The 23512-nt window shown below is 33.6% G+C and overlaps 3 protein-coding genes across 3 annotated transcripts; 2 read left to right on the top strand and 1 right to left on the bottom strand.

Annotated features, from left to right (window-relative positions):
- Positions 1–3073: 3073 nt before the first annotated feature.
- LOC105976826 (DNA polymerase delta catalytic subunit) lies at positions 3074–13793 on the bottom strand. The gene is made up of 30 exons (XM_088821822.1): positions 13374–13793; positions 12927–13037; positions 12305–12411; positions 12027–12186; positions 11602–11797; positions 11359–11494; positions 11125–11262; positions 10902–10979; positions 10670–10761; positions 9960–10026; positions 9748–9819; positions 9265–9351; positions 8931–9050; positions 8734–8832; positions 7820–7927; positions 7540–7635; positions 7349–7414; positions 6548–6604; positions 6325–6412; positions 6131–6210; positions 5906–6019; positions 5325–5439; positions 4926–5098; positions 4725–4796; positions 4449–4523; positions 4276–4365; positions 4038–4198; positions 3720–3793; positions 3527–3614; positions 3074–3354 (listed from the first exon to the last, which is right to left on the bottom strand). Exons 1-30 carry the CDS (start codon positions 13624–13626, stop codon positions 3267–3269), a joined length of 3261 nt encoding a protein of 1086 aa, XP_088677948.1. The 5' UTR covers positions 13627–13793; the 3' UTR covers positions 3074–3266.
- Positions 13794–13867: 74 nt separating this feature from the next.
- On the top strand, positions 13868–16524 carry LOC105976878 (arginine/glutamate-rich 1 protein). Its single transcript, XM_013002141.2, has 4 exons — positions 13868–14004; positions 14513–14701; positions 15193–15412; positions 16088–16524. The coding sequence occupies exons 1-4, from the start codon at positions 13868–13870 to the stop codon at positions 16334–16336; spliced, it is 795 nt and encodes a 264-aa protein (XP_012857595.2). The 3' UTR covers positions 16337–16524.
- A 5556-nt stretch (positions 16525–22080) lies between these two features.
- Positions 22081–22590, top strand: LOC148768382 (auxin-responsive protein SAUR32-like). The gene has a single exon (XM_088821104.1). The coding sequence runs from the start codon at positions 22086–22088 to the stop codon at positions 22560–22562; it is 477 nt and encodes a 158-aa protein (XP_088677230.1). The 5' UTR covers positions 22081–22085; the 3' UTR covers positions 22563–22590.
- Positions 22591–23512: the final 922 nt, after the last annotated feature.

Raw genomic sequence — 23512 nt, 5'->3', positions numbered from 1 at the left:
GTTGGTTTAAAATGGAACAGGAAAAACTAAGAGAGATATGGAGGGGCACTTATGTCTTTTCACACAAAAAAACGCAGAAGTTGTCGTATTGGGAGCGCGTGAATGACACGCACGAGATAGAGGGGGTGTATGACTTTTGAATTTTGACTGCTAATCACAGGGGGTTTTTGGTCACTTAATTTGACCAAGAGGGTTTTTTTAGCTTTTAGAAAAATCACGGTGAGTGTTTTTGCATTTAACTCCTTAAAAGCTTATATCACTAAAATGTCCCAACAATTATTTTTGTATGTAAAATATTAGTAATAATTTATCCAATTAGTCATTTTTCTTGACCCATCCTATTATTTTTTTTATTTAATGAACTACTAAATTATCCTTCATTATATAAATAAATACTCTTCCAATTTTACATTAATCTTCCATTTTTTTATTATTCGTTCCTCTGGACGAAAAATATTTATCTTGCGTTATATATCACTTTATAATAATACATTAAACATTTTTTTAAAATATTTTTGTCCTTATTGCATTTGAATTGTTTCAAACACTAATTTTTATGAACAAATAAAATAATTAACATTCAGAGAATTGGTGAGAATGATGATTAATTTTGTTATATTGGTTTTCGTAAAATTCATTCACATTTATAAATATTTTTAATATTGCATGTAAAATCGAAAATCGAAAACTTTTGGATCAAAATCAAAATCGGCGGAATTCGAGAAATTTCATTTTTTTTAGTCATCTAAATATAAAATACATAATAATATAAGTATTATAAGTTTAATTTTTTCAGTCAGGAATGCAATCTCCGGAAATCCACGAGGAAATTGCCGCTCTGAAATGCCAATTGGAAACACTTTATGGTGACAAGGATAAGTATTGGAAACAACAGAGCCGCATTCAGTGGATTCAAGAGGGGGACATAAATACATATTTTTCCATACACGTGCCTCTGCGAGACGTAAAGTGAATCGTGTGGACAAACTACGGGATACCGTGGGGAATTGGCTGGTGCAAGACGCAAAGATTGAGGGAATTATTCGATTCATCATCCCCGGATAGAGTGGCGGACCTTATTGACAACGGTACACGTTCCTAGAGCATTCCAATCGCCGAGGACTTTTTTTGGCTCATTGATCGAAATTGCATCCTAAATATCCCTATTGGAAGCTCTACTTCTTCGTGATGCAGAGGTGGCGGAGCCGGAACTGTGTGGGGCCAAGTTTTTTCGAACCGGAACGAGGGGAGTTAAACACACATTGCTCTGACGTGCGATGGATTTTGGCGTTTCGAGGTCATTTAGGCCTTCATAACGATGTTTTTGCTATTTTAGGAAATATTTAAATAATTCATAATTAATTCTAGAAGAATCGGTTTGAATTCAGCAAGTTGGGATGTTTCCAATTTTCGGTATTCTACTAGGTTCAGGAGTTATATCGTTTTTTTTTTTTTTTTTTTTTTTTGCCTTTTTTGGTAATTTTCTCGTTCTCCTAGTTTGATTAGGGTTTTTCGTTTTCTTTTTTAGTATAAATAGTTGCTCTAGGGTTTATTTTCAAATTCTGAGTTTTCTCTCAATTATCATGTGGATTCCAGAGTTATCGTGTTCTATAGGATTAATTCGTATAAATTAATTCTTTACCGTGCTTCCGTTCCGCGTCACTTCGGATCGAATGGCAGATTCTCGGTCGGGTCGTGCTATCTTCTAGTGATTCGAGCCGGGATTAGAATTTCATTTAGCGCCTCCCTCTTCCACCCAAAAGTCGAAATTTTCCTTAGCGCGCTGTTTCAGATTCCCTCCCATCAGTTGTATTCGAAGGCGATAAACTTCAAGTTATTAATGCTTCGAGTTAGGTGAGGTAACCTCTGCCTCTTATGGAGCCTACCTTGAGGAATGTTTCTCCATTTCTCTTAGATTTTCTACTTGTAGTTTTTCTTTTATTAGACGTAAGAGCAATGCTTTAGCCCACCTTCTCGCCACGAATTTCGTCTCTCTTTGCTCGGAAGGTTCATCTCTTCCAGACTTTTTTGCTAATTTTGACTGATCAATATAAGTTTTTCTCCTCAAATAAAAAAAAAGTCTAATTTTTGAGGAAAAAAATTCGTAATTTTTAGAATTCTTTGGAGATTAAAATCAATTTCGAAATCAAATTGTCCTGTACATTTCTATTCCAATCCAAAATATTTCGGAAATATCGAAAATCGGAAAGTCGGAATTTGGGTTGAAAAATATTGTTTCAAAATGGGAAAATTTCAAATCGAAATCGGCGAAAATCGAAAATTAGGTTCCAATTTACACCCCTAGATTAGATTGCAAAATATGATCATTTTATAATTAAAAGTTGTTCATCTCTATTCATGCTTGGTCGTCTTCAGTAGTGAGATTTTGCTGCTTCGCACGGGGCCGCCTTCAACCACCGCTCATGCCACGACTTCAACCGCCTGCCACTACTCATTTTCGTAGTAACCTTTATTTTTATTTTTTAGTGTATTACAATTTTCTTGATTTTGAATCAAATAGAAATGTGTTTTCAATTCTTTGTTTTAGTTAGTTAATCGCAAATACAGAATATCAATATAAATACAGCTTCTGTAAATTTTTCATTTCTTTGGCCTTAAAAAATGCAAACATTCATTTTTTTTTCTTGCCAAGAATAAGTGAACACTTGTCACTTCAGTCTGTCTTTCAAATTAGTTACGGACAATTCACGGATACTCGTCGATTGAATAAGAGGGTCGCCAACTACGTAACAAGCACACGTTAGAGCGCCGAGTCTTGGTCCGGAAAAAAACCTCTGACACTTAAATCAGATTCAAAACTCAAAAATGCAGAGAAAATGACCCGGCAATTTAATATTTGAACTTATCTACTTATGGATTGAAGGCCTTCAAATAAGTTAAACTTCAGAAGTAGGGCTAATATGGGAAATCAATTTCATTGGTTTTGTTAGGCAGTTAAAGAAAGGGGAAATGAAAATGTCAATGACTTTTTTCTGATTTTTTCCCGACGTTGACTTTTTTCCTTTTTTTTTTTTTTTTTTTTTTAATTTAGTAAATTCAGAAGAAAGAAAAATAGCAATAATAAATTAATAATAATATTTTAAAGGAAATATATATGTACAAAAGATTCACAAAGAAAAAAGATAGATCTCCTTACATGTGCTTTCCCCTCTGTTTAAGAACCGCGACACGTACAAAACACGGCACAAATCATAAACAACAGGTCCTTTACGAATGAGGCACCGTAAAATAACCTTGTTACAAGATCAGAAGTTCCATCGCTCTAGTTGCACCCTGGCCTCTGCCATATCCTTCTGTGCTTTTTTCCTCCGGTAAAATATTGGGCAGTCTCGACTGATAATATATACATAAAGATATGCACTCATTAAGAACCAAATAACCAAAGCCCTTTTAAAACGATTACTATAAATAAATTCAGGAGTTATATAATAGCTGAAACAGCGGGAATATTTGTAAGGCGAAAGGTAACAAATAAATTAAAGGCAATGACGACATATCTACTAACCTAGTGCAAAGCACATCCTGATGAAGAGAGCCTTGGCATTCTTGGCATTGCGTCCATAGCCGACCAAAAAGCTCCTCTAAATCAGCAACTGAAAAAAATGAAACGCAATTTCACGTATGTTGCATGGCTATTTTTACGTAAACGGAAGAGACATACCATCAAACAAAGACGTGTAAAAGAGAAGTTTACATACCGTTAGATACAGACTTGCAATAAAGTTCAGCTTCTCTTCCTTTGCAGTGTGAGCATAGAGTATGATCAGAGTTACTGTAACAGGGTTTACAATAAATGGTTAATTGTTTATATTGTATGCGAAAGAAGAGTGTCGGTGAGTGAGATGTGTTACAGACATCGATCCATGCAAAAAAAGAGTAGAAAATCGGTCCTGATGAGTTAACCGTACATGCATATTTCATCGCTATAAATGGAAAGAGAACAAATGAAACAGTATCGTACATTTTTAAGTGTACGAGTAACTGACACGTGAATGAAACAGGGAAGATGCTAATACCTAATCAAAGCCTTGCATCCAAGGCAAGTTCGTTGCTTTTTAGCAAACTTCATGATGCCACCGGTTGACGGGGTAGAAATGGAAATTGACCGCGTATGACTTCCTTGAAGAAGCTCTTTACTAGCATTTTTCAAAATGGGCTCGAAGATTCTCAGCAATGGCTGCAAATAAAAATATTATTATTAGCTTACAGGAATATCCGCATAAGCTGGAAAACCACAAAAATTGCCTCACAGACCTTGCTAATTTGATTTTCGAGGTAGTAATTGGGGTCGATAGGAATGTTGTTTTCCAAAACGTAGATGGGGTCCTCCGATTTTTCGTATGCCTGTTCACCATCAGTATGTATATTAAGGTTATTTGCATCGATTTACAGGAAATTAAACAAATATAGACAAATGAGAAGCTTACCTTGGCACCTTTTGCTGCTTTGATAATGACATAAGGTACCCGATCACCGACATTTGGAGCAGTAGCAGCATCTCTCTATTAGTCATAAAGTACACAGAGCATCCAGATATTTTAAATTGCTTGCATATATATTACTACAAAAATATACTGTTGAAAAGTTTTTGAAACCACAAGATCCAGAGAATTTGAAGCGTTCTCCATCACATTGCAAATTTGGTTTTAGTTGTAATTAATTCTATTGAAAAAATTGAAAAAAAAAAAAAAACCATTCCCAACCTTTCGCATGCGTTCTGCAAGCTCAACGTGTGCTGCTTTCACTTCATAGTCTTCTCCTGTTTTTGTCAGACCCTAGTGAAAAAGGAATGCCAGTGCACGAGAAAAAATGTCAAAAAGGAATTAGCAAGAATTCCGACCACATTAAGAACTAAAAAATTAGCAAAAAATGTCCAACTATATATATTTTTGCTAGTTTCTTACCTTGGTGATAACTAAAAGGGATAAATCCATGCGATTCATAAGGAGATCTGAGATTGTGTTCTTGACATATTGAACTGCAGCGGGAACATCTCTGTCTATCAATATTTTATTTAGGCATTCGGTGACCAGGTTTTTTACCAGCAAACAGTTATCCCTACGAACAGTTTCAATCCCTGAGAACAGAAAAAAAAAAAACCCACGATATCAGTTATCCTTCAATTATTGTGAGATAATATCTACAAAGAAAACAATGTTTATTTTGGTTATTATAACTTTTAAAATAGTTTACTAATTACTTACTTCAATATTTAAGTGAGTTTTAGGCATTGAAGGTGTGGTGAAATATTAATCTTTTTGCTAAATTTCCAGACAGTAAATAAAATGTGCAAGTTTGCTCACCTTTGGTCTCCATCTTGTCAAATTTCTGTGGGTTCGTCCAGTACAGACCCGCATACCTCTTCTTACTAATTAGTAGATATGGATAGTAAACCTTCTCAAACTCCAGTTTCATGGGCTGACAACAGAAAATGGCGGTAATAAGAAAAAGAGAAGGATGCAGCGAGAGGAAAACATAGAGCCTGATAAATGAACAAGAACTATTTTTCAGTGCAATCTCAACAAGATTGACAAAATAAAATAACAATCTTCAGTTATAGGGAAGTTGAGAAAACCAGATATATCACCGAAGTTAGATACAAATTTAGAGAGCTGCTTGATCTGCTAAACAATGCAAAGAAGCAAGTCCCCGTCGTGTGGAGCTTGACTAAACCAGAGTTAAATCAGGCAGGCAATTCATGTATTTATAGACACCATGCATTATAGGAAAAAAAAAAAAAAAAAAAAACTGGAATAACTTGAGCACAGCTCCTGTCGCCCAATTTAGAATATTCGATTACTTGTTTGTTGATGTGTCTAAATAAAGTGATAAATGAAAGACCGGAAAAAAGGAGCAAAATAAGCTTTTATAAAAGCTAACTTACATTGATGAAAGTGCCGCTAATATAATCAGCAGCTTCCCTACCCAAATTCATGGCTTCATCCACTGTGGACACACCAAATTGCACCATAACTGAATCTGTATCTCCATATATAACCTGACATTAAAATACAATCATTTAAACAAATATCACTTTATGGTTAAATAACATAAAATAAGCATATTAATAATCATTTGATGCACATAATATATTATAGATATTATATACCTCAGCATTGTGCTCGTAACCTCCAACCACAGTGAATTTATCTTCCACAAGTTTTTTCGTGTGTTCAATCATTTGTCGACCTTCAGTAAGAGGATCAATCATTAGATTAAATAACATTTGCAGAATTGCATCAAATTTATTATTTAAAAAAATAAAGTTCAGGTCACGCATCCATGCGATTTATCATTTATTACCATAGCTGGTAACACTTGAAGATATTTCCAAACAAGGTAACTGACCAACTGTAGCTCCGGTAAAACCATAGACAGAATTTGCACTTATCTGCAAAAACCATGAGAAAATGGATCACTCCAATACTTTAAGTTTGTTAATATCAAGCCAAATAAAGTAACCGACACATGATAATGTGTAAAAAAATAAATACATAAAAGAAATTAAAAAAAACAATAACCTTACCTTCAAAGCGAGTTGTCTACCATCCAACACAGCTTTTTCGAGAGGATCCTTTGCTTCCTAAATTTCAAATCGTACAGTTAATTCACCTTCAGAAGTGTTTCTTCAACCAATAATTAACAAGATTTTAAACTTTATAAAGAATATTACAATTGAAGCATGATAAACGCAAATTCTGGACATTATGAAGCATTATAGTCCAATCGCAATAACCAACCATAGGAAGATTTTTTAGATGATTAATGATAAGTCTACTGTACACACCTAAGGGTGGGTACCGGTATTTTCAGATATATCCATCTCGTTTCATTAACAATCATTCAAAAACGACAAAAAATAACTTATGCATTAATAGTTACCAGTCCATAAGTGTTCTTTATCTTCAGGATAGTTTACATCCAAAAGGAAGCAGTATCAATACTCCAGTTACTTATCAAATGAAAATAAAGACAATAAACTATTTTATTGATTGATGTTTACCCAAAATAAATAGCAACTGTTGAGAGTGATATCATCTTATAAACCCGTAAGGGACCATGGAAATCAAATGTATCTAAGATAGTAATTATTGCTTTCAGGGGTCTTAATTAATCACACGTCAATTAGAATCTCATTTTTTTGCTGTTTATTGTGCATCGCATTAGTTTTGCTGAAACAGTAAGACTTATAAAGCCTGAAAGGTTACGTATTTCGAAATTTCTTATTGCACGAAATCAAGTCCCTGTCATTGATCACATTAAATTATGTCAAGCAGCAACAACAAGTTTTACAAAGTAAAACAGTTATAATAATTAACTTCAGCACCTTCAAATCTGCTTTAGCCCTTTTACGAGCTGCCAAAAGTTCTTCAAGAATTTCTGGTAGTATTCCCTGCAGTGAAACTAAATTATTAAGAGAAGGCAAGAAAACAAAACGTGTGCACTACTAAACCCCCAGCTATTGCTATCTCCCAAAAATGATGAGAAACAAATTGCAGAATGCTATGAATTTTAAACCTTCTGTAAATTCGATTTGACAAAAGTTTCACCAGATGGAGTTTTGTTGACGCACTCCGGAGGCAAATTAAGCTTATGAACATCTTCAGGGGTTACCTACGTAATAATCACAAAGAGATAGTAAATATACATCTGGAGTAAACAGATATCTTGACGAAGATGACTATTTTCGTTTTACTTCATTCTTCTGATTGATATTAAACGCAACCAAATTTTCTTCCCAGCCAAATAGAAAAGGGAAAAAAATGAAAATGGAGGACTGAAAAGGAAATATTTGTACCAGTGTACAATAGCATAAGTTATATGCCATCATAATTGATGGATATAAAGATGCAAAATCCAGAGTTGCAATAGGCTTCTCATAGAATCCTGCTCTGGGTTCAAGAACCTGCATATGAAATCCCTCTAATGAGAAAACAATATCATAATGCACAGAAAATTGCAGTAGAGCATTTTTTATCGTAGTCATGAACAGCAAGAGAGAAAAATAGGATCTCCATTGCCGAAATTTTGTGAACCGAGTAACATTCTAGACCACGCAGCTGTGGGCTTGGTTTCAGCACAAAATAATGTTAAAAGCAAGTTTCTAAGAAGTTACAAGTCAGCAGGATATGTAAATTATTAAAAGCTTTCGCCAAAATCTTTGATCATGCTTCTCTCAGTAATTAATAAAAAGACGACTGGAGCTTGCAAGCATGAACATGACTTGGCAGTAAAGTTCTGGAAACCTCAAAAACTGTAAAAGTTGACTGTTAAGTTAATCTGGTAAAAGGATCATACTTGCTGAGATTAATTAGTTTCCATATTAAATTAAGCCTTCAATGAAAATCTTTTTCATGTCAAATACTTTCAAACCCACCAGCTCAAACAGCGTATATTATTCAAGCTTAAAATCCATCACAAGTTCGAGATGGATGGATGACTGAGCGGTGATATGCGATACCATCGAGTAAAGCTATTTGAAAAAAAAAATAAAGAGCTACTTGACTAGTATGCTTTCAGTCAGATCTAGTTCTCTGAACAGAGCCCTCTCAGCAACTTTTTGTATCAGGCCCCAAATAATCACCGTCCGTCCATAAAAATATAGTAATAAATAAAGGGAGATCAATGAAAGGCTACACGAAGCAACTTTTGCCAAGATGACTTTTTGTGATCTTTTATATTTCGAGAAGATAACAAAAGATGAACACTTACAGTTGCGCCCTCATAAGTTCCCTGTTCAGATCCGGGATGTTTCACATTTGGAAGAATTAGACTCTTTTGCTTTGCTTTCCTTAGAAGCTGAGACAGCACCTGAAGATAAAGGTAAGAAATTAGATATTCAGTTGATGTTCTACCAACCTTTCTCATATTATCAACTAGTGAAATAAGGTGTAGAACTATGGAGTAACCTTGATGCTCTGTCCTCTGGAAAGTAGAAACGAGAGCGGAACACCAGTCACACGAGCCATCTCGACGTAGTTATAAATGAACATCAACTTGTCCAAAAGGCGTTGTGGAAGGTAAGCATCCTACAAAATATTAAGCCTTTCAACAATACAAAACATAATGAAAATGAGTGTTTCTTATTATATAGAGATATAGGATAAGTACATGCAACAATGATAGATGTAATGTCGAAATCTAGCATACATCAACAAATGCACAAGTTGATTAAGTTTTCTATCATGATCCATAAAATAACAAGGACACACGTGAGAAGCTCATACAACAAAAGGATTTCACCTTCAAACAATAGACAGCAAGACGCCTTCTGGTTTCTGAATTTCCATTCTGAAGGTCAGATATAATTGAGTGATGGACATCCTCTTTCTGCACATGCATTGAACAGTTTAAATTAGAAATACCAAATCGATGTAAAAATCAAATACCAAACCAGAGGTAAAACTGAATGTGGGGCAATAAAACGCAAGTAAAAAGAGATCATAATTTAGATATAGCATCAAATATCATTTTTTGGAAAAGAAGTGTATGGTCGAGGATTTTGAATTAGATGATCAGTTTAGAATGTATAAAAAAGCTGTAGTAGAAAAAATCCAGATACAACAGACACTTAACATCAGAAGATAACTACAAAAAATGTACATATGGATGGCTGCAAGTTAAACTTTAGCCTGGACATGATAAAGTTATTAAGAATCCAGACAGAAATGAAAAGAAGACAAAGCACCAACTGTCTGAAAGTACTTAATATAGACAAATGCTCACCTGCTCATTTAGAAAGTGTGAAGAAACAGAATTTAGCGAATAAGAACTTAATTTGTAATCCCTTTGCATAGCCTGCACAAAAAAGCACCAAAAAGTGATAACTTATACAACTAAGTACATGGATGTGATATCAAGACTTCAAGAAAAAAAAGATTTTGTGTAATTAGGAAATATGAATATAATATGATGGAGTTCTAATTAGCAGGAAAAACCTGTAGCAGATCGAATTGTACTCTCCCCTCAATTGTAACTTCTTTACTTTCTCTGGTCCCGTATTGTCTGCAGCTCCAGAAGCTTTAGTTAGTTATTTAACAGCAATAAATTATAAAGTGAGGAACTCAAAAGAACCATGACACTGAATGCTCAAATAGAACATGAATTGCAGACATTGATGTACACTCAATTATGGACCAATGTAGCTTAATTCTTTCACTCGTAGATGCCTTAGCATGATTGTTAATGAAAAGAATATGCTTTTTCTGGGGATACATGATACAGAAGGTACCCATGTAAGAGATATTTTAATTAAAGTTCGCCTTTGCTGTAATATAACTTTCTATTACAACACTATCTTGGTTAAGAATTCATATTATCACTGTGCTAGCTTCATACTCACGAGCTGCACACATGTCGTGAGTGGTAACCTAATTAATATGAAAATATCCAAGTTTTTTTATTGCACACATAAACCTAAATAATGTGACAGTAGTTCAAACTTCAACCATAGAAATGAACTTACTGTCTATGCAAGTAAATATGAGAAACAGATAATATCATTGAATAGTCCATCTTTTTTATTATAGAAATCAATGTAAAAAATAAAAGAAATAAATACATGGATAAAAATGAACAAAGTACCCACAAATTTAACTTTTACGGTGGTTGTAAGTATGAGGGAAGGAGGAAGAAAATATTTCATAACCTTGATGAAAAAGTTGTATCTTTGATGCGGACTCTGCTGTTTCGAATACGTCCAAGTATTGGAAATTCAGCTATTCCCAATACTTCAGCTCTCTGTCAAGTTAGAAAAACAAACATGGTACATAAGAATTCACTGAGAACATCTTGGGATGCGGACAAGAAGTTATTTATGATATGGAATGAAATACCAATAGGAGAAGAAAAAAAGCTAAATAAAGAAAGAACATGCCCACCTGAATAAGGTATGGCAGATCGAATTTGCAGATGTTATAACCAATTATGATGTCTGGATCCACTTCACGAATGAAGTCCTGTAGAGGAGAGGATTAAATAAAGATGACGCGAGTAAACAGTAAACATCTAAAAATCAGTTACATGAGTAATTTAATCAATGTCTACATTATTTTAATATAGTCAAACGAGTAGTATTGTTCAGTTATGTGCCAAGAGCATTACCCTCCAAGCTAATAGAACTTCTTTTTCCGTGTCAAATGACATGACATCAACGCCAACAATACTTGAGCATGACTTAAGAGTCATGACATTCTGAACAAATGGCTGGCCCTCTCCCTGTAATGTTACTAGATTGGCTATCTAGAAAATAACCAAAAAATATATCAGAATACGGGAAGTCAAGGAAAGCAGCATAACCTAATCACGTATTTAATTATAGATTAATTGCACGCTGACCTGGATAACAGGATCATGACTGGGCTCAGGAAAATGACCTTTCCTCCCAGCACACTCAATGTCAAAACTTAATATGCGAAATGGAGCCATCTTTGAGAATTCCCCTTCAGGAGCATGACTGATCAAGTCCGAAAAACTAATATAATTTGTAAAGGGAAAATCATTTTAACAAGATTAAATCTGGAGAGAAACAGCAGCTCCTATAGGCTAACAGAACTACTTATTTTTCGTTCACAAGGATACAGGCAATCAAACTCCAACTGACAATTGGTGAGACTTCTTGGTATAGTCTTATGTTTTCCACGAGGAACTTCGATCCAGTTACCTCCGACTATGTTGCAATCAATCATGAAACGTAGAGCAAAAAGAACATTACTCTCGTATGTCATAAAACTCTTCATGCCCAGTCCTTCAATTTGTATTCCTCTTTCAAGGATACCTGTCAAGATTGCACTTTCAGATAAATGGAAATCTTGAAAAGTAACAAAATATTCTGCAGAGTAAATTAATCAGAAATATGCTATCAGTTATCACCAGTTTAAATATCATCTACTTCGCATAATTAGTTAACATTATAAATTACAGGCCATTCCAGAATGTTAAATCACAAAGAAGTAATAGATGACAGGCTTATTAAGTTGTACTTGAAGAACGAGAAAATCTCATACCACGGCAGCTTGCAACCATTGTTGGCAGTGCCACTACAATTTTAAGGAAGGGATGAGAGTTCTGCTGTTGATAATGCATTATGCTTCTTTTCTGAACGAGCTCAATGCGACGTATAAATTTGGGAACTCTAGTATTTCTGTTTGATTCACTCATCTTACCCTGTAGCGACAGCAAGGTGAAAATGATAACCAAAAGAAGTTACAATTGATCACAAGTTTAGATTAAATTAAGATTCATGAATACATACACACAATTAAGGAATTTTGAAAAGAACTACCTCAAGAATTTTATGGAAACGGGAGATATCGTCAGGACCCATTCCTGAAGGGCAGTTGATGTAAAAATATGGCTCGAATCCATGCACGAAACAGCAAACACTATGTCCTGGCCAAGGATAATTTCAGAAATTAATAACCTGTGATATTAGCCTTAATCCAATATACGGATTTTCTGCGACCACTCAAGTCACTCGAAGAACAAAAGCTAATAATTGTTAGCACAATAAGAAAATTCATGTGTTTGCTCATTTTATTGTAATATCTTTGATGTATATTCTACGATCCTATAATAGTAAGCAATGCAATTGTAAAAAATACACACTAGGATAAACAATATGTTTTTTTTTCTAAGCACGTTGCACTGACCAACAGCACTGATATCAATTGCAAGTGACACTTAACCAAAAGTTTGTAGATGTAAGTTGTAAGTTGTAATCCTCCACGCACGGTATATGTTAGAATCAAAAGATAGAGGATCCAAATTATTTTACTTTCAAGTTTGATATGATACGGACAATTTCCTAAATTCTCCAAGCCTTTACAACTACACCCTAATAGCTCTACGTTTACTCTTACTTCAAACCACTCTCATTATTAGGATACACAATTTCGAGAGATAACCTTCTTTAGTGACCCCAAAAATCCGTATAATTGCGGCCAGGCCTGAAGAACTAGGCAGAAGTTCCTTGTGGCTATCCCCGACAACATAATCCATTTCCAACTGCTGAAATACTTCAAAACAGAAAACAAGGAGGAAAAGAGAAATTAAACGAGAAATTGCATCATCTTATATCCGTTAAGAAAAGATAAAAAAAAAAGTTGTGATCCAGGACAAGCATATTAATACTAACATATAGTATGGACACCATAATCCATTAAGCAAAAAAATCGACAAATTGGAATTGGTAAAAAATGTAAACACAATCATCCGACCTTAGCAAATAATTACACAATTTCAACACGAATTACCAATATTTAAACCATTCGAAAACAAAATGCGGTTGGTAACAAAGAGTAGAATAAAAATCAGGGGAAGTGGAGTTTGTGAGTACGAATTTCGGGAAATACCGATGTTCTGAGACTGGGAAATGTATGAAGGGGAAAGCGCGGGACGCTTCCACTTGGCAAGACGGTCGGATAGGGCGCGGCGCTGCGAGTCTTCCTCCTCGTACTGAAGTAGGGTTTCCTCGAAGAAGACGTCCTCGTCTAACTCCTCTTCCTCCATCGTCGCCTGGTGCTTCAGTTGAGGGGATGGAGTTGCGGCCGGATTCTTCGGCGGCGGCGGAGCCGCGCGTTTCCGTGGATTGCCGGTGGCGCTCATGGTTGCGAAGGGGGGGAGGGAAAACGGGAGTGAAGTTCCCGCCCAGTTTCACGACTGAGCTGTATTTATTGGAGGGGGCGTCACGTGACTGTCACGTGACGCACGCGTTATATGCTAAAAGTCGTTTGTAGCAATTTTAGGTCAAATTTTAGTAAAGCAATTTTTTTTTTGTTTTTCGATAAAAGAATTTTATTAAGCAATCATTTTGTGCATTGGGGAAAAAAATCTGAAAGTGGTGGCTATGCCGCGGAGTATATCGAGGTCGCCGTCGTACTCGAGGAGGCGATATTCCCGTTCTCGATCACCGGCAGCTGTCAGTCACCGCCACTCCACGCGCCGCACCACGCGCCGGGAGCGCACCCGTTCCCCCCACAGCAGGTGACCTTATCAATGCTCTCCCTAATTGTTTTTTTTAATTCTCCATTCGAAACGAATTTTAAGTAAATAATATGACCTACCATGAAATTAACTCTTCTGAATGTAATTGCGTGAAATTTAGTTGAGTAATTAATTTTTTAGCTTAAATTATTAGATAGCGCAAGTATTATGATTTATGACTTATGATCTGGTAAAGATAAAGTTATAAGATATTCGAAAGATTAGACATTGATTTTACATTATAGTCTATGGCCGAAATAATTAAGTTTTTTTTGCGATGAAAAATGTTGATGATTATCAAGCCTTTACAAGGAAAAAAGTACTAACTTTACGAAAAAAAATTGTATCTGTTCCGTTGGCTTCTGTATTAAGGAAAGGTTGCCATAGTTGATAGGTCGTAAGTTAGAAAAAAGGATGTTTCGAAGCTCAATTTGGACTTGTTAATGACGAGTGAAATTGATTTCTATTGAATGGCACTAATTTTGACAGAACTAGTTTGTTTTTTCAGGCGAAGAAGTCGTTCTCCAACTTCGAGGCGTCGGAAGAGTCGTTCCAAGACTCCAAAACGCCATAGAAAACGGAGAAGCCGAAGTTCATCTTCCTCCCCTTCACCAAAATCCCGTAGTCCCAGCACAACGCCGGCTGATTTGAAGATTGCCAGCGAAAAATTGAAAAGGGAAGAAGAAGAAAAGAAACGGTAAGGAAAACAACTCAATTCCTCTCTGTCTTTGTTATACAATTATTTTAAAATAATTTTGATCATCTTGTGTTGGTAATGAGTCAGAGGGGATCGAAATCGTCTTTTCAATGAAATATTACTGAAGATAAAGTGAATTTTAAGGGGCCCACGAGTCTTGGCTGTTGAGTGACAAGTTCTTATCGATTAGTTCAATCCCTTCTATGTGGTGATTAAAAATGTGGCTATGTCTGAAATATTTGTAGTTAGTACATTATAATGTATATGTGTATCTTTATTGTTTGTTTCTGTTTGACATATCAGCGTATCGGGCAATGTGCTCGATTGTTCACCTCGTTGCACCTTTATTCTTATGTTTCAAGTTTGTCTTCGACATGAATGTAATGATCAGTCTCGAGACAATTTTAGGTTGTCGTACTATTTTGTGGTAACTTTGGACATTGCGTATCTCAATCTGCTATAAGTGACATAACGATTACCCGTGCTTTTAGATTACAGCATGAGGCAGAACTTAAACAGTTGGAAGAAGAGACTGCAAGGAGATTGGAGGAGGAAATACGGAGAAGGGTTGAGGAGAAACTCGGTTCGGAAGAAGTTAGGTTAGAGATCGAAAGACAAGTAGAAGAAGCTCAGAAGAAGCTGTTTGATGATGTTGAAGCGCAGCTCGAGAAGGAAAAGGAAGCTGCTCTTGCTGAAGCACGGCGAAAAGAAGTAAGTTCTTTTGGTCAAAATATCTCTTATCGAATCTATTTAAACGGCTCAATAAATGTTGCTGTATCATCAATTGTATAATGGATATGTTTGGTAAGCTTTTGGGCTTACGTTTCCATTTTATTCTGGAGAAAGGTGTTTTGAGAGAAGAATTTAAAAATGAAATAAAGTTTGTTTGTGTTTTGAGAGGAGACAATTTGTACTGTAGCAAGTCAAATCATGTCTGAAAGGTGTTGGAAAAAAGTATTTTGGAAGAATGAATTTGATAGATAAAGTGATTTAATTTTGTATTTTAGTGAAGACAATTTTCACTTCGGTCAAATCATGTTTGTTAGAGAGAAACATTTGATTTTTTTTTGGGTAAAGTTTTTGAAATATTGTAGAAAGATAATTTTCATTTTGGGGCAAGTGTGAAAAGAATTTGAATGAATTAATTTAATTTGTGTAGTACATATTGCTTTGGGTGTGCACGGTTCTTTGAAAACTGATTGCACTTCAGTTTATTCGTCCTTTAAACTATCTTTGAAATTACTTTTTTTTTTTTATAGAATTTATTAAAATACTCCCGGATGTTTTTATTGTCCATACGTTCGAACATGTTTCACCTATTTGTTGGTTCTGCATAGTTTTATTTCTAATTACTGAGTTGTTTGCGATACTCGAATAAATTACCAGGAGCAAGCTCGAAAGGAGAGAGAAGAACTCGATAAGATGCTCGAAGAGAACCAAAGGAGGGTAGAAGAAGCCCAGAGGAGAGAAGCTCTGGAGCTTCAGCGCAAAGAGGAAGAAAGACTGCGCGAGTTGGAATTGATCCAAAGACAAAAGGAAGAGGCTGCTCGAAGGAGAAGAGAAGAGGAGGAAGAACGTGCAAGTCAGGTATTGTCCGGTAAGAACAAACCTCGTCAAAAAATGATTGGTCTGTAGAGACTCATATTTGTCTTTTTAAAGCCTAACATATATATGTATGTCTATTTGCGAGTGACAAAAAAATTACGTATTCTGTTTCGTATTTAGACAGCGAGAAAACCTTTTTTTTCTCGAATCATTGTATGGAGGAAGTAGGAATCGAACCCGACCTGCATTTAAGGTTATAGATGCTAAATTTGATCAAACTATATCTTTGTGTATATATGCATGTATTTGTGGGTAATTTCATACATAGCATAAAAGATATTATAAGTTATAATGTCATGGGAATTTAAGTGGTATATTTTTGTCCAAAATATATATCCTACATGTTGACATATATATGCGTGATGCCAATGAGAAAAGTACATCAATGGGATACTCCACGAAACTTAAAAAAATAAAGTGAAAAGTATCGAAGTTCAAAACAAAAAAGAATCCAACAACTATGATTATAAACGAATCGAGCTGGACTGGAGTCAAGTTTGTCGAGTTCGAGCTCCAACTCAATTTTTTTTTATTTCAATTTTCAATTTTTATTTTAATATATTTATATTTCTATTTCGCAAAAAATGTAAACTTAAATTATTATTTTTCTTTTTCTTACATATTAATTATATTATTATTCATATATTATTATCATATTATTGTGTATGATACATACATAAAAGTGGATTCAAGGTAAGAAAACTCATCAGAAAGTTCTTGCATAAAGTGGATTCAAGCTATAAAATACTCATCAGAAAGTTCTTGCATTTGTCGAGCTGACTCATCAGACTAATGACGCGACTCAACTAGATCCTCCTACTATTACAGGTGGATTTCGTACGATTGTCCAGTTGTCCTACCAAATACATTATACAATTACCACCACCAAAATTTTGATACTGGAAAATTTCTTAGTTGTTGCCCTACACCAAAAATTTTGGTAAATCGAATAGTTAGTACCAATTTATGTTGGTCTAGTATTTCAAAATTCTACATTATTTTTTTTTTTAAGACAATTCAACACATAGATACAGTTTAAATGCCCAAAAACATGTAATATTTAAGGCATGAATTTTCTAACATATTTTGGTACATACCATCCGATAGCAAATCGGTAGGTTACGGTAAGACAATAGATTAGCAGGAAAATTCGGTAGAAAATTCACGTCTACCTACAGTTGCGAGTTATATTCCAAGTAGGGGTTCAAATCGGACGAAATGGATTGAAACTGGTTTTTCCGAAAAAATTCCATTTTTTTTCGGAAGTAAAAAAATGGGTTCCAATTCAGTTCCAAAAACACCGAAATGCGAATATTCATTCCGATTTCAGAATGCGTCAAAATCGGCGGAATTTTGAAAATTAAAATAAATTACATTAGTTTATAATATCTTGTTCAAAATGCAGATATAATGAAAAAAATTCACAATATCCTTTCATCTTTTTCAAATTTTGCAGGAAAATGCAAGAAAATCCAAAAGAGAGTTCGCCAAAACGCAATAATTAAAAACACATGAAGGAATAACAAATTGAAACATAGATTTTCTTATAAGGAAAAATGCAAGATAAAGTTTCTAATATCAATTAATCCTTTATAAGGTTTTAATTTACTTGACCCTTCGGTATTTATATTTTTAATATAAAATATAACATAATTTATATTATGAAATTACAAAATATATCGTAAAATTATATTATATATTTAGAAAAATTATAGAAATACTCGGAACTAAAATCGGATCAGAAATCGAAATTTTCAGTAATTTTGTATTATATATCACTCCGGTTCCGTTTCAAATGAAGTCCAAAAATTCAGAACTTCGAAAATCCAAATAAAAAATACGGTTCTAATTAAACTCAGATATTTTCATATCGGAATTAACGGAATTCGGAAGTTCCATTCTAATTTCCCAAGCTTAGAATTTGTGCTAGATATGATATCTATACATTTATCCTGTGTGTGTGTGTGTGTTTTTGTAAAACAGGCACGTGGATTGTGATAGAGTGCAAATGAGAATATCTTTGAGAACAAATTACAAGTGCAAACCGACCATTCACAGGTGACCACATATACGTCGCACACATTTTTTTATCCGATTGCTTATCTTGGGCCATAGTCCTCGTTTGATTGTCAAGATAAGTTATGATTAATTAAATAGTTAAACTTAATTTGATGTTTGGTGTTCTCATAAATTGTCGGGTCGATCCGCCAAAATTATATAATCATGGCTTATCTTGCTTTCTAATGAGTTTATTTTATTGGATGTTTCAAGCTCTAATAAAATAATTGAGTTTCATTAGATTATTTAATTTTATCATGGTTAATCTTATCTTACTAACCAAACAGGGCATATGTCTGATAAACTTTATCAAGTTGTATCTTGTATGATTGATGGAAAACTATCTACGCCCCGTTTAGTTGCCAAGATAAGATTCTTGAAGATAAGACTAAATAATCTAATGATACTCAATTGTTTTATTGGACCTTGGAAGGTCCAACAAGAAACGTGTTTAAAAGGCAAGATAATCCATGATAATATAATATTTTTGGGTCGATCCGACAATTTAGTAAGGATACCAAACATCTAACAAAGTCTAACTATTTAGTTAATCGTGACTAAACTCCCTAACCAAACGAAACCCTAATGTATTCCACCAGATGCAACATCTAGGAGACCTTTTGGATCCGTAAAAGGAAACTATATAAAATAGACGCAAATGACAAAAAAATGCGCCTCACTTGGAATTAGAATTATATATAAATTTAATGGAAAATTAGGATTTTTTGAAAATTAAAATAGAATTAGAAATTTTTATATGCATGTATTAATTCGACGTGAAACATATGAAATAAATCACCAGTTATATTTAAATGATAGGGTGCAAAACGCCAAACCGAACATTGTTAATTCTGGGATGCAAAACATAATTCACCCTAGGAATTTTATTTAAAATTAGCGTTTGAGGGACGATAAACGGGTAGAAAGAATGTAACAAAGTCGTCCTGAATTTACTGAAAATATATCTTGCATTTATAATTTTTAGATAAATAAATTAGTGATCAACATAAAGACCTGCACAAGAAGCAAGGAGTATCACTGAAAGTGGCTAATTAAATGGTCTCACCGAAAGCTGATATGGAGGTTTGCCTACCCTCATATACATTTGTTTCCTTTGTGTTGATATACATTCCAAATTGTCTTGTCGATCGGATTAGACGACGACAAGATTTAGTTTATTCTCCTGCTACACTCGGTCCAATAAATTGAATATATATTATCTGATGTACAATTTACCGGGTGTAGTATAAATTTGAAAAGACGATGACTATCTTATTTTTTTTGAATTAAACAAAAAAAGTAAATTAAATATTTCATCATTTCAAAGAAATGACTCAATGCTATTTTTAATTAGTGATTTATTTTTATTTCTTATGACAAATAATAGTCCTACCATATAATTAATGGAATCATTGAACCCTAAAGAATAAACACCTAACATTTATTTTTTCTAACTTTAAAAAAATAATATACTTAAAGAAATTCTCCATTGTCTACAACTTTAGAACCATATCTATCACCACTAAAAAGAATATTGAGAATAATGACTGGATTAATGATTAACATATATCCCTTTTGACTAATGATTTTTTGTGTGGTTGCATTCCTTTTGAATCCTGACCCCCCACTTCCACTATATAATTCTTTCTTTTTCTTTTTATTTTTATTTTCTCTAAACTTCATAATTTGATTACACGTGGAAAATTGGATCAATATAATGCCCTTTCGATAATTTTTAACCCCAAATTCCTAATTTTGTAACAATATTTTTCGTTTGGAGTTCTGAAAATTTTGATTTCCCACATTTTTGTTTTTTGAATTTATATATATATATATTAAATTTCCAAAATAATTCCAAATTTTTATACATTTAAAAAAAATTATAATATCAATATTATTATATATTTTGTCTATCGGTGAATTATAATATCAATAATATCAATACGATCCGAATGTTTTCAAATTTTGGACCAAGTAAATCTTTCATAATTCCAATTTTCGATGTCAATGTACTGAAATTAGTTTTTCACTTAAAAAAATAATTAAGTTCTTTTGAAAGTAATAATTCAATCTGATCTATTCGATTTCCATCCTAACTTCTGATTAATCCAAAAACCAAACACGGAAAGAGTATAGAGAGTACCTGGTGTGTCGTAGGATTGATTAAACTATTTAGCCATACGACAACTTTTCTTTTTCGTTCTATTTTTTACACTACTATTTAGGAATCAATTTCTTTTGAGAACAAGAACAACAACAAGAAATATGGATTATTTCTATGCCTCTAGTCCTATATATGCCCCTATGCCCCTATATCGAATTGAGCTTGAGCTCTTAGTTGCCGTTGAGCTCGTGAGCCCGGTAGCGAGTTTTTTTATTTTATTTTAGTTTTTATGTATTATTTTTAATTTAATTAAAATTTAATAATTTGGAATATTATGAAAAAAATTAATTACAGTTTATTATTTATTTTGAATTTTTTTCATTATATATAAATAAGTTTTAATAATAAAAACTAACAATATAAATAAATTAGGAAAAGAAAAAAAAAATCAAAATGATTGGGCTCGAGCTCGAACCCCACGAAAAAAACTCGAAGAGCTTGTCAAAATGGACTCTAATTCGAGCTCGCCAAAACAGACATGCTCCGCTCGAGATCGGCAAACAATTATTACTAAATACATGTGTAAGTTACAATATATATTTATCTTTCATTAATATCTCTTCTTATTTAATATTTTTTATTGTCTCTAGTTAGAATTAGTGACACTGTGACACCCATTGGTAACAAGCATAGTGGCACAACATGTGAAAATAATTGTTGTCACTCAAAAAGTTACTTTTTGCAGTGATTCACTACAATAATTAAAACAAAAAAATTAAGAGTGTCAACATCTATCATTTTATTATGTTTATTAATATATTATTTTACATGACATTATCATCATAGGTATAATATGACTTATATCACTAATACAATGCGCTATATGAAAAAAAAAAATGAAAAAACAACGCAAGAGGTGGCTAAGCGCTAGCTAGGTCGAGAGTTTATCACATACATGCATGGTTCGTCTAGCGTTATTTCATGATCATTTCTTGTGCGATCTGCGAGTTGCTGATGCACAAGGACGTAGTTTACTCAGTGCAGTTTGAGTGGTTGCAGATTATATTCTCAGTAATAAAAAAAGAAAACAACGAAATAATAAGCCTAATTTGGTGATAAATTATCATAATTGTTTATACTTTCACCAATACTATTTTTTTGTGATTGATGACATAATCAATATCAATTTGTATAAGTTAGTGAAATAAAATAGTAGATGGAATATAACTCAAGGAGAATGCAATAAGGTAAATGTACGAAATTCATACTTTATAAATTGCCATTTGAAGAGAATCCATAGGTACAACCTAACTGCATCGGTGTTAGTGATGCTCACAAACTGTCAAATACATTTTTTGTAATATACTATTCCAATATATGTGTCCAAACACAAACAAATAAATTAAATAAAAAAAGTGACCACACGTAGGAATTCACGAAGCAAAGTAGCCAAAAAAAAATTCGAAGTGGACACTATATTCCGTATGTGTACGGCACCACCCCTTCCACTACAACTATTCAATTAAAAATAAAAATAAGAGCAAAATTAAATTAATAAAATAAAATAAAATAAAATAAAATAAATTTTAAATTAAAATATCTTCATCATTATGTAGTATGTACACCACACCACTTTATATATTCTCTATAAATTTAGCAACACCACAAAAAATAAACAAAACCACAAACTTAATTGCCTACCTACAACTCCACCACAATTCTTTCTCAAAACACACACACACACACACACACACACAAATACACATAGTAAGAAGAGAAGAAATAAAAATAAAAATGCAGAAAATGAAGAAAGGATGGCTTGCAGTACAAGTAGGGTTGGAAGAAGATGAAGATGGTGGACTTCAGAAATTTTCGATACCAATATCTTACTTGTACAACCCTCTCTTTCAAAGGATTCTCGATAAAGCTCGTGAAATCTACGGCTACAACGCGACCGGCCCTCTCCGCCTCCCCTGCTCCGTCGAAGATTTCCTGCATCTCCGGTGGCGGATCGAGAGGGAAACTGCCAGTCACGGCGGCGGCGGCGGCCGCCAGTTTCAGGCTGCTTCTTCTTTATCGTTCCGCTCTTGTTGATTAAAATTAGATTTTTCGGATCGTCTGTTAATATGTGATTTATCTGTTTCTTTTTTTTTTTTTTAGTAATCATCGATTAGTTAACAAAAAGTAACAAGAATAAAAATAATGCGAAATATATTGAGTTTACATTTACATATTTAATTATCAGAAAATAAAATATATATTTAACAATTTTCGAATCCTATATATATACAAGTCCTGACAAATAGAGTATCACAATTTACAAATAAACTCAGTGTGCTTGTCACATACATTTACTTGCATGTTTTAATTATTTAATTTGCCGTAAACCTTAATTAATTAGAAAAGAAAAAATGGAAGAGAGGAAGAAGATGAAGTTGAAGAAAGGATGGGTTGTAGTCCAAGTTGGATTATATTATCAGAAGTTAGCAATAATGATCAAATTCAAGATTATTTTTGCCGTGCGTTGTTTAAGAGATTCTACGTTCCAATTTCATACTTGTACAATCCCCTCTTCCATAAAGTTCTTGAAAAATCTTTCGAAATCTATGGCTATCAAACAAACGGCCCCTTAATGCTGCCGTGCTCCGTTGAGGAATTTCTTCTTCTCCGGTGGCGGATAGAAAAAGTTGCCTCGAACAAGTAATTATATATATGTCAGCTACAAATTCTTCCTTTGGTTTTCATTTTTCAATATATATTGTTGTATTCCCCCATTCTTTTATAAATTTAATTAGATGACATATACATGGATCTAAACTAGATGCCATGGATGTAAAGTTATCTTCCATAAGTTGATGTAGAAAATTTTATTCGATTTTTTTTTTATTTGAAATACTTGTTCCTCTTCATCTTGGTGATAGGTATTGATTATTGCTAGAAACGTTTAACTTAATTTAATTAACCGTAGAAAGCAAGAATGAAAAATTGTAGGAAAAGAAAAAGATAAATACGTTGTGAAAAAATATAGGGATAATTACACTTTT

The sequence above is a fragment of the Erythranthe guttata genome, chromosome 8 (assembly GCF_056151865.1).
Source record: "Erythranthe guttata isolate IM_541 chromosome 8, IM_541, whole genome shotgun sequence".
Taxonomy (NCBI): domain Eukaryota; kingdom Viridiplantae; phylum Streptophyta; class Magnoliopsida; order Lamiales; family Phrymaceae; genus Erythranthe; species Erythranthe guttata.
Note: the sequence above shows the minus strand (reverse complement) of the source record. Positions and strands in the feature narration are given on the sequence as shown.

What these genes read in the sequence shown, in the direction of transcription:
- LOC148768382 (XM_088821104.1), top strand. Translation starts at nt 22,086, where the DNA reads ATGTACACCACACCACTTTATATATTCTCTATAAATTTAGCAACACCA.
- LOC105976878 (XM_013002141.2), top strand. Translation starts at nt 13,868, where the DNA reads ATGCCGCGGAGTATATCGAGGTCGCCGTCGTACTCGAGGAGGCGATAT. An exon ending in ACCCGTTCCCCCCACAGCAG is followed by an intron (nt 14,005 to 14,512) that starts GTGACCTTATCA and finishes TTGTTTTTTCAG; the next exon opens with GCGAAGAAGTCGTTCTCCAA. An exon ending in GAAGAAGAAGAAAAGAAACG is followed by an intron (nt 14,702 to 15,192) that starts GTAAGGAAAACA and finishes CCGTGCTTTTAG; the next exon opens with ATTACAGCATGAGGCAGAAC.
- LOC105976826 (XM_088821822.1), bottom strand. Translation starts at nt 13,626, where the DNA reads ATGAGCGCCACCGGCAATCCACGGAAACGCGCGGCTCCGCCGCCGCCG. An exon ending in TTCCCAGTCTCAGAACATCG is followed by an intron (nt 13,038 to 13,373) that starts GTATTTCCCGAA and finishes TCTGTTTTGAAG; the next exon opens with TATTTCAGCAGTTGGAAATG. An exon ending in TGACAAGATGGAGACCAAAG is followed by an intron (nt 5,099 to 5,324) that starts GTGAGCAAACTT and finishes TTCTGTTCTCAG; the next exon opens with GGATTGAAACTGTTCGTAGG.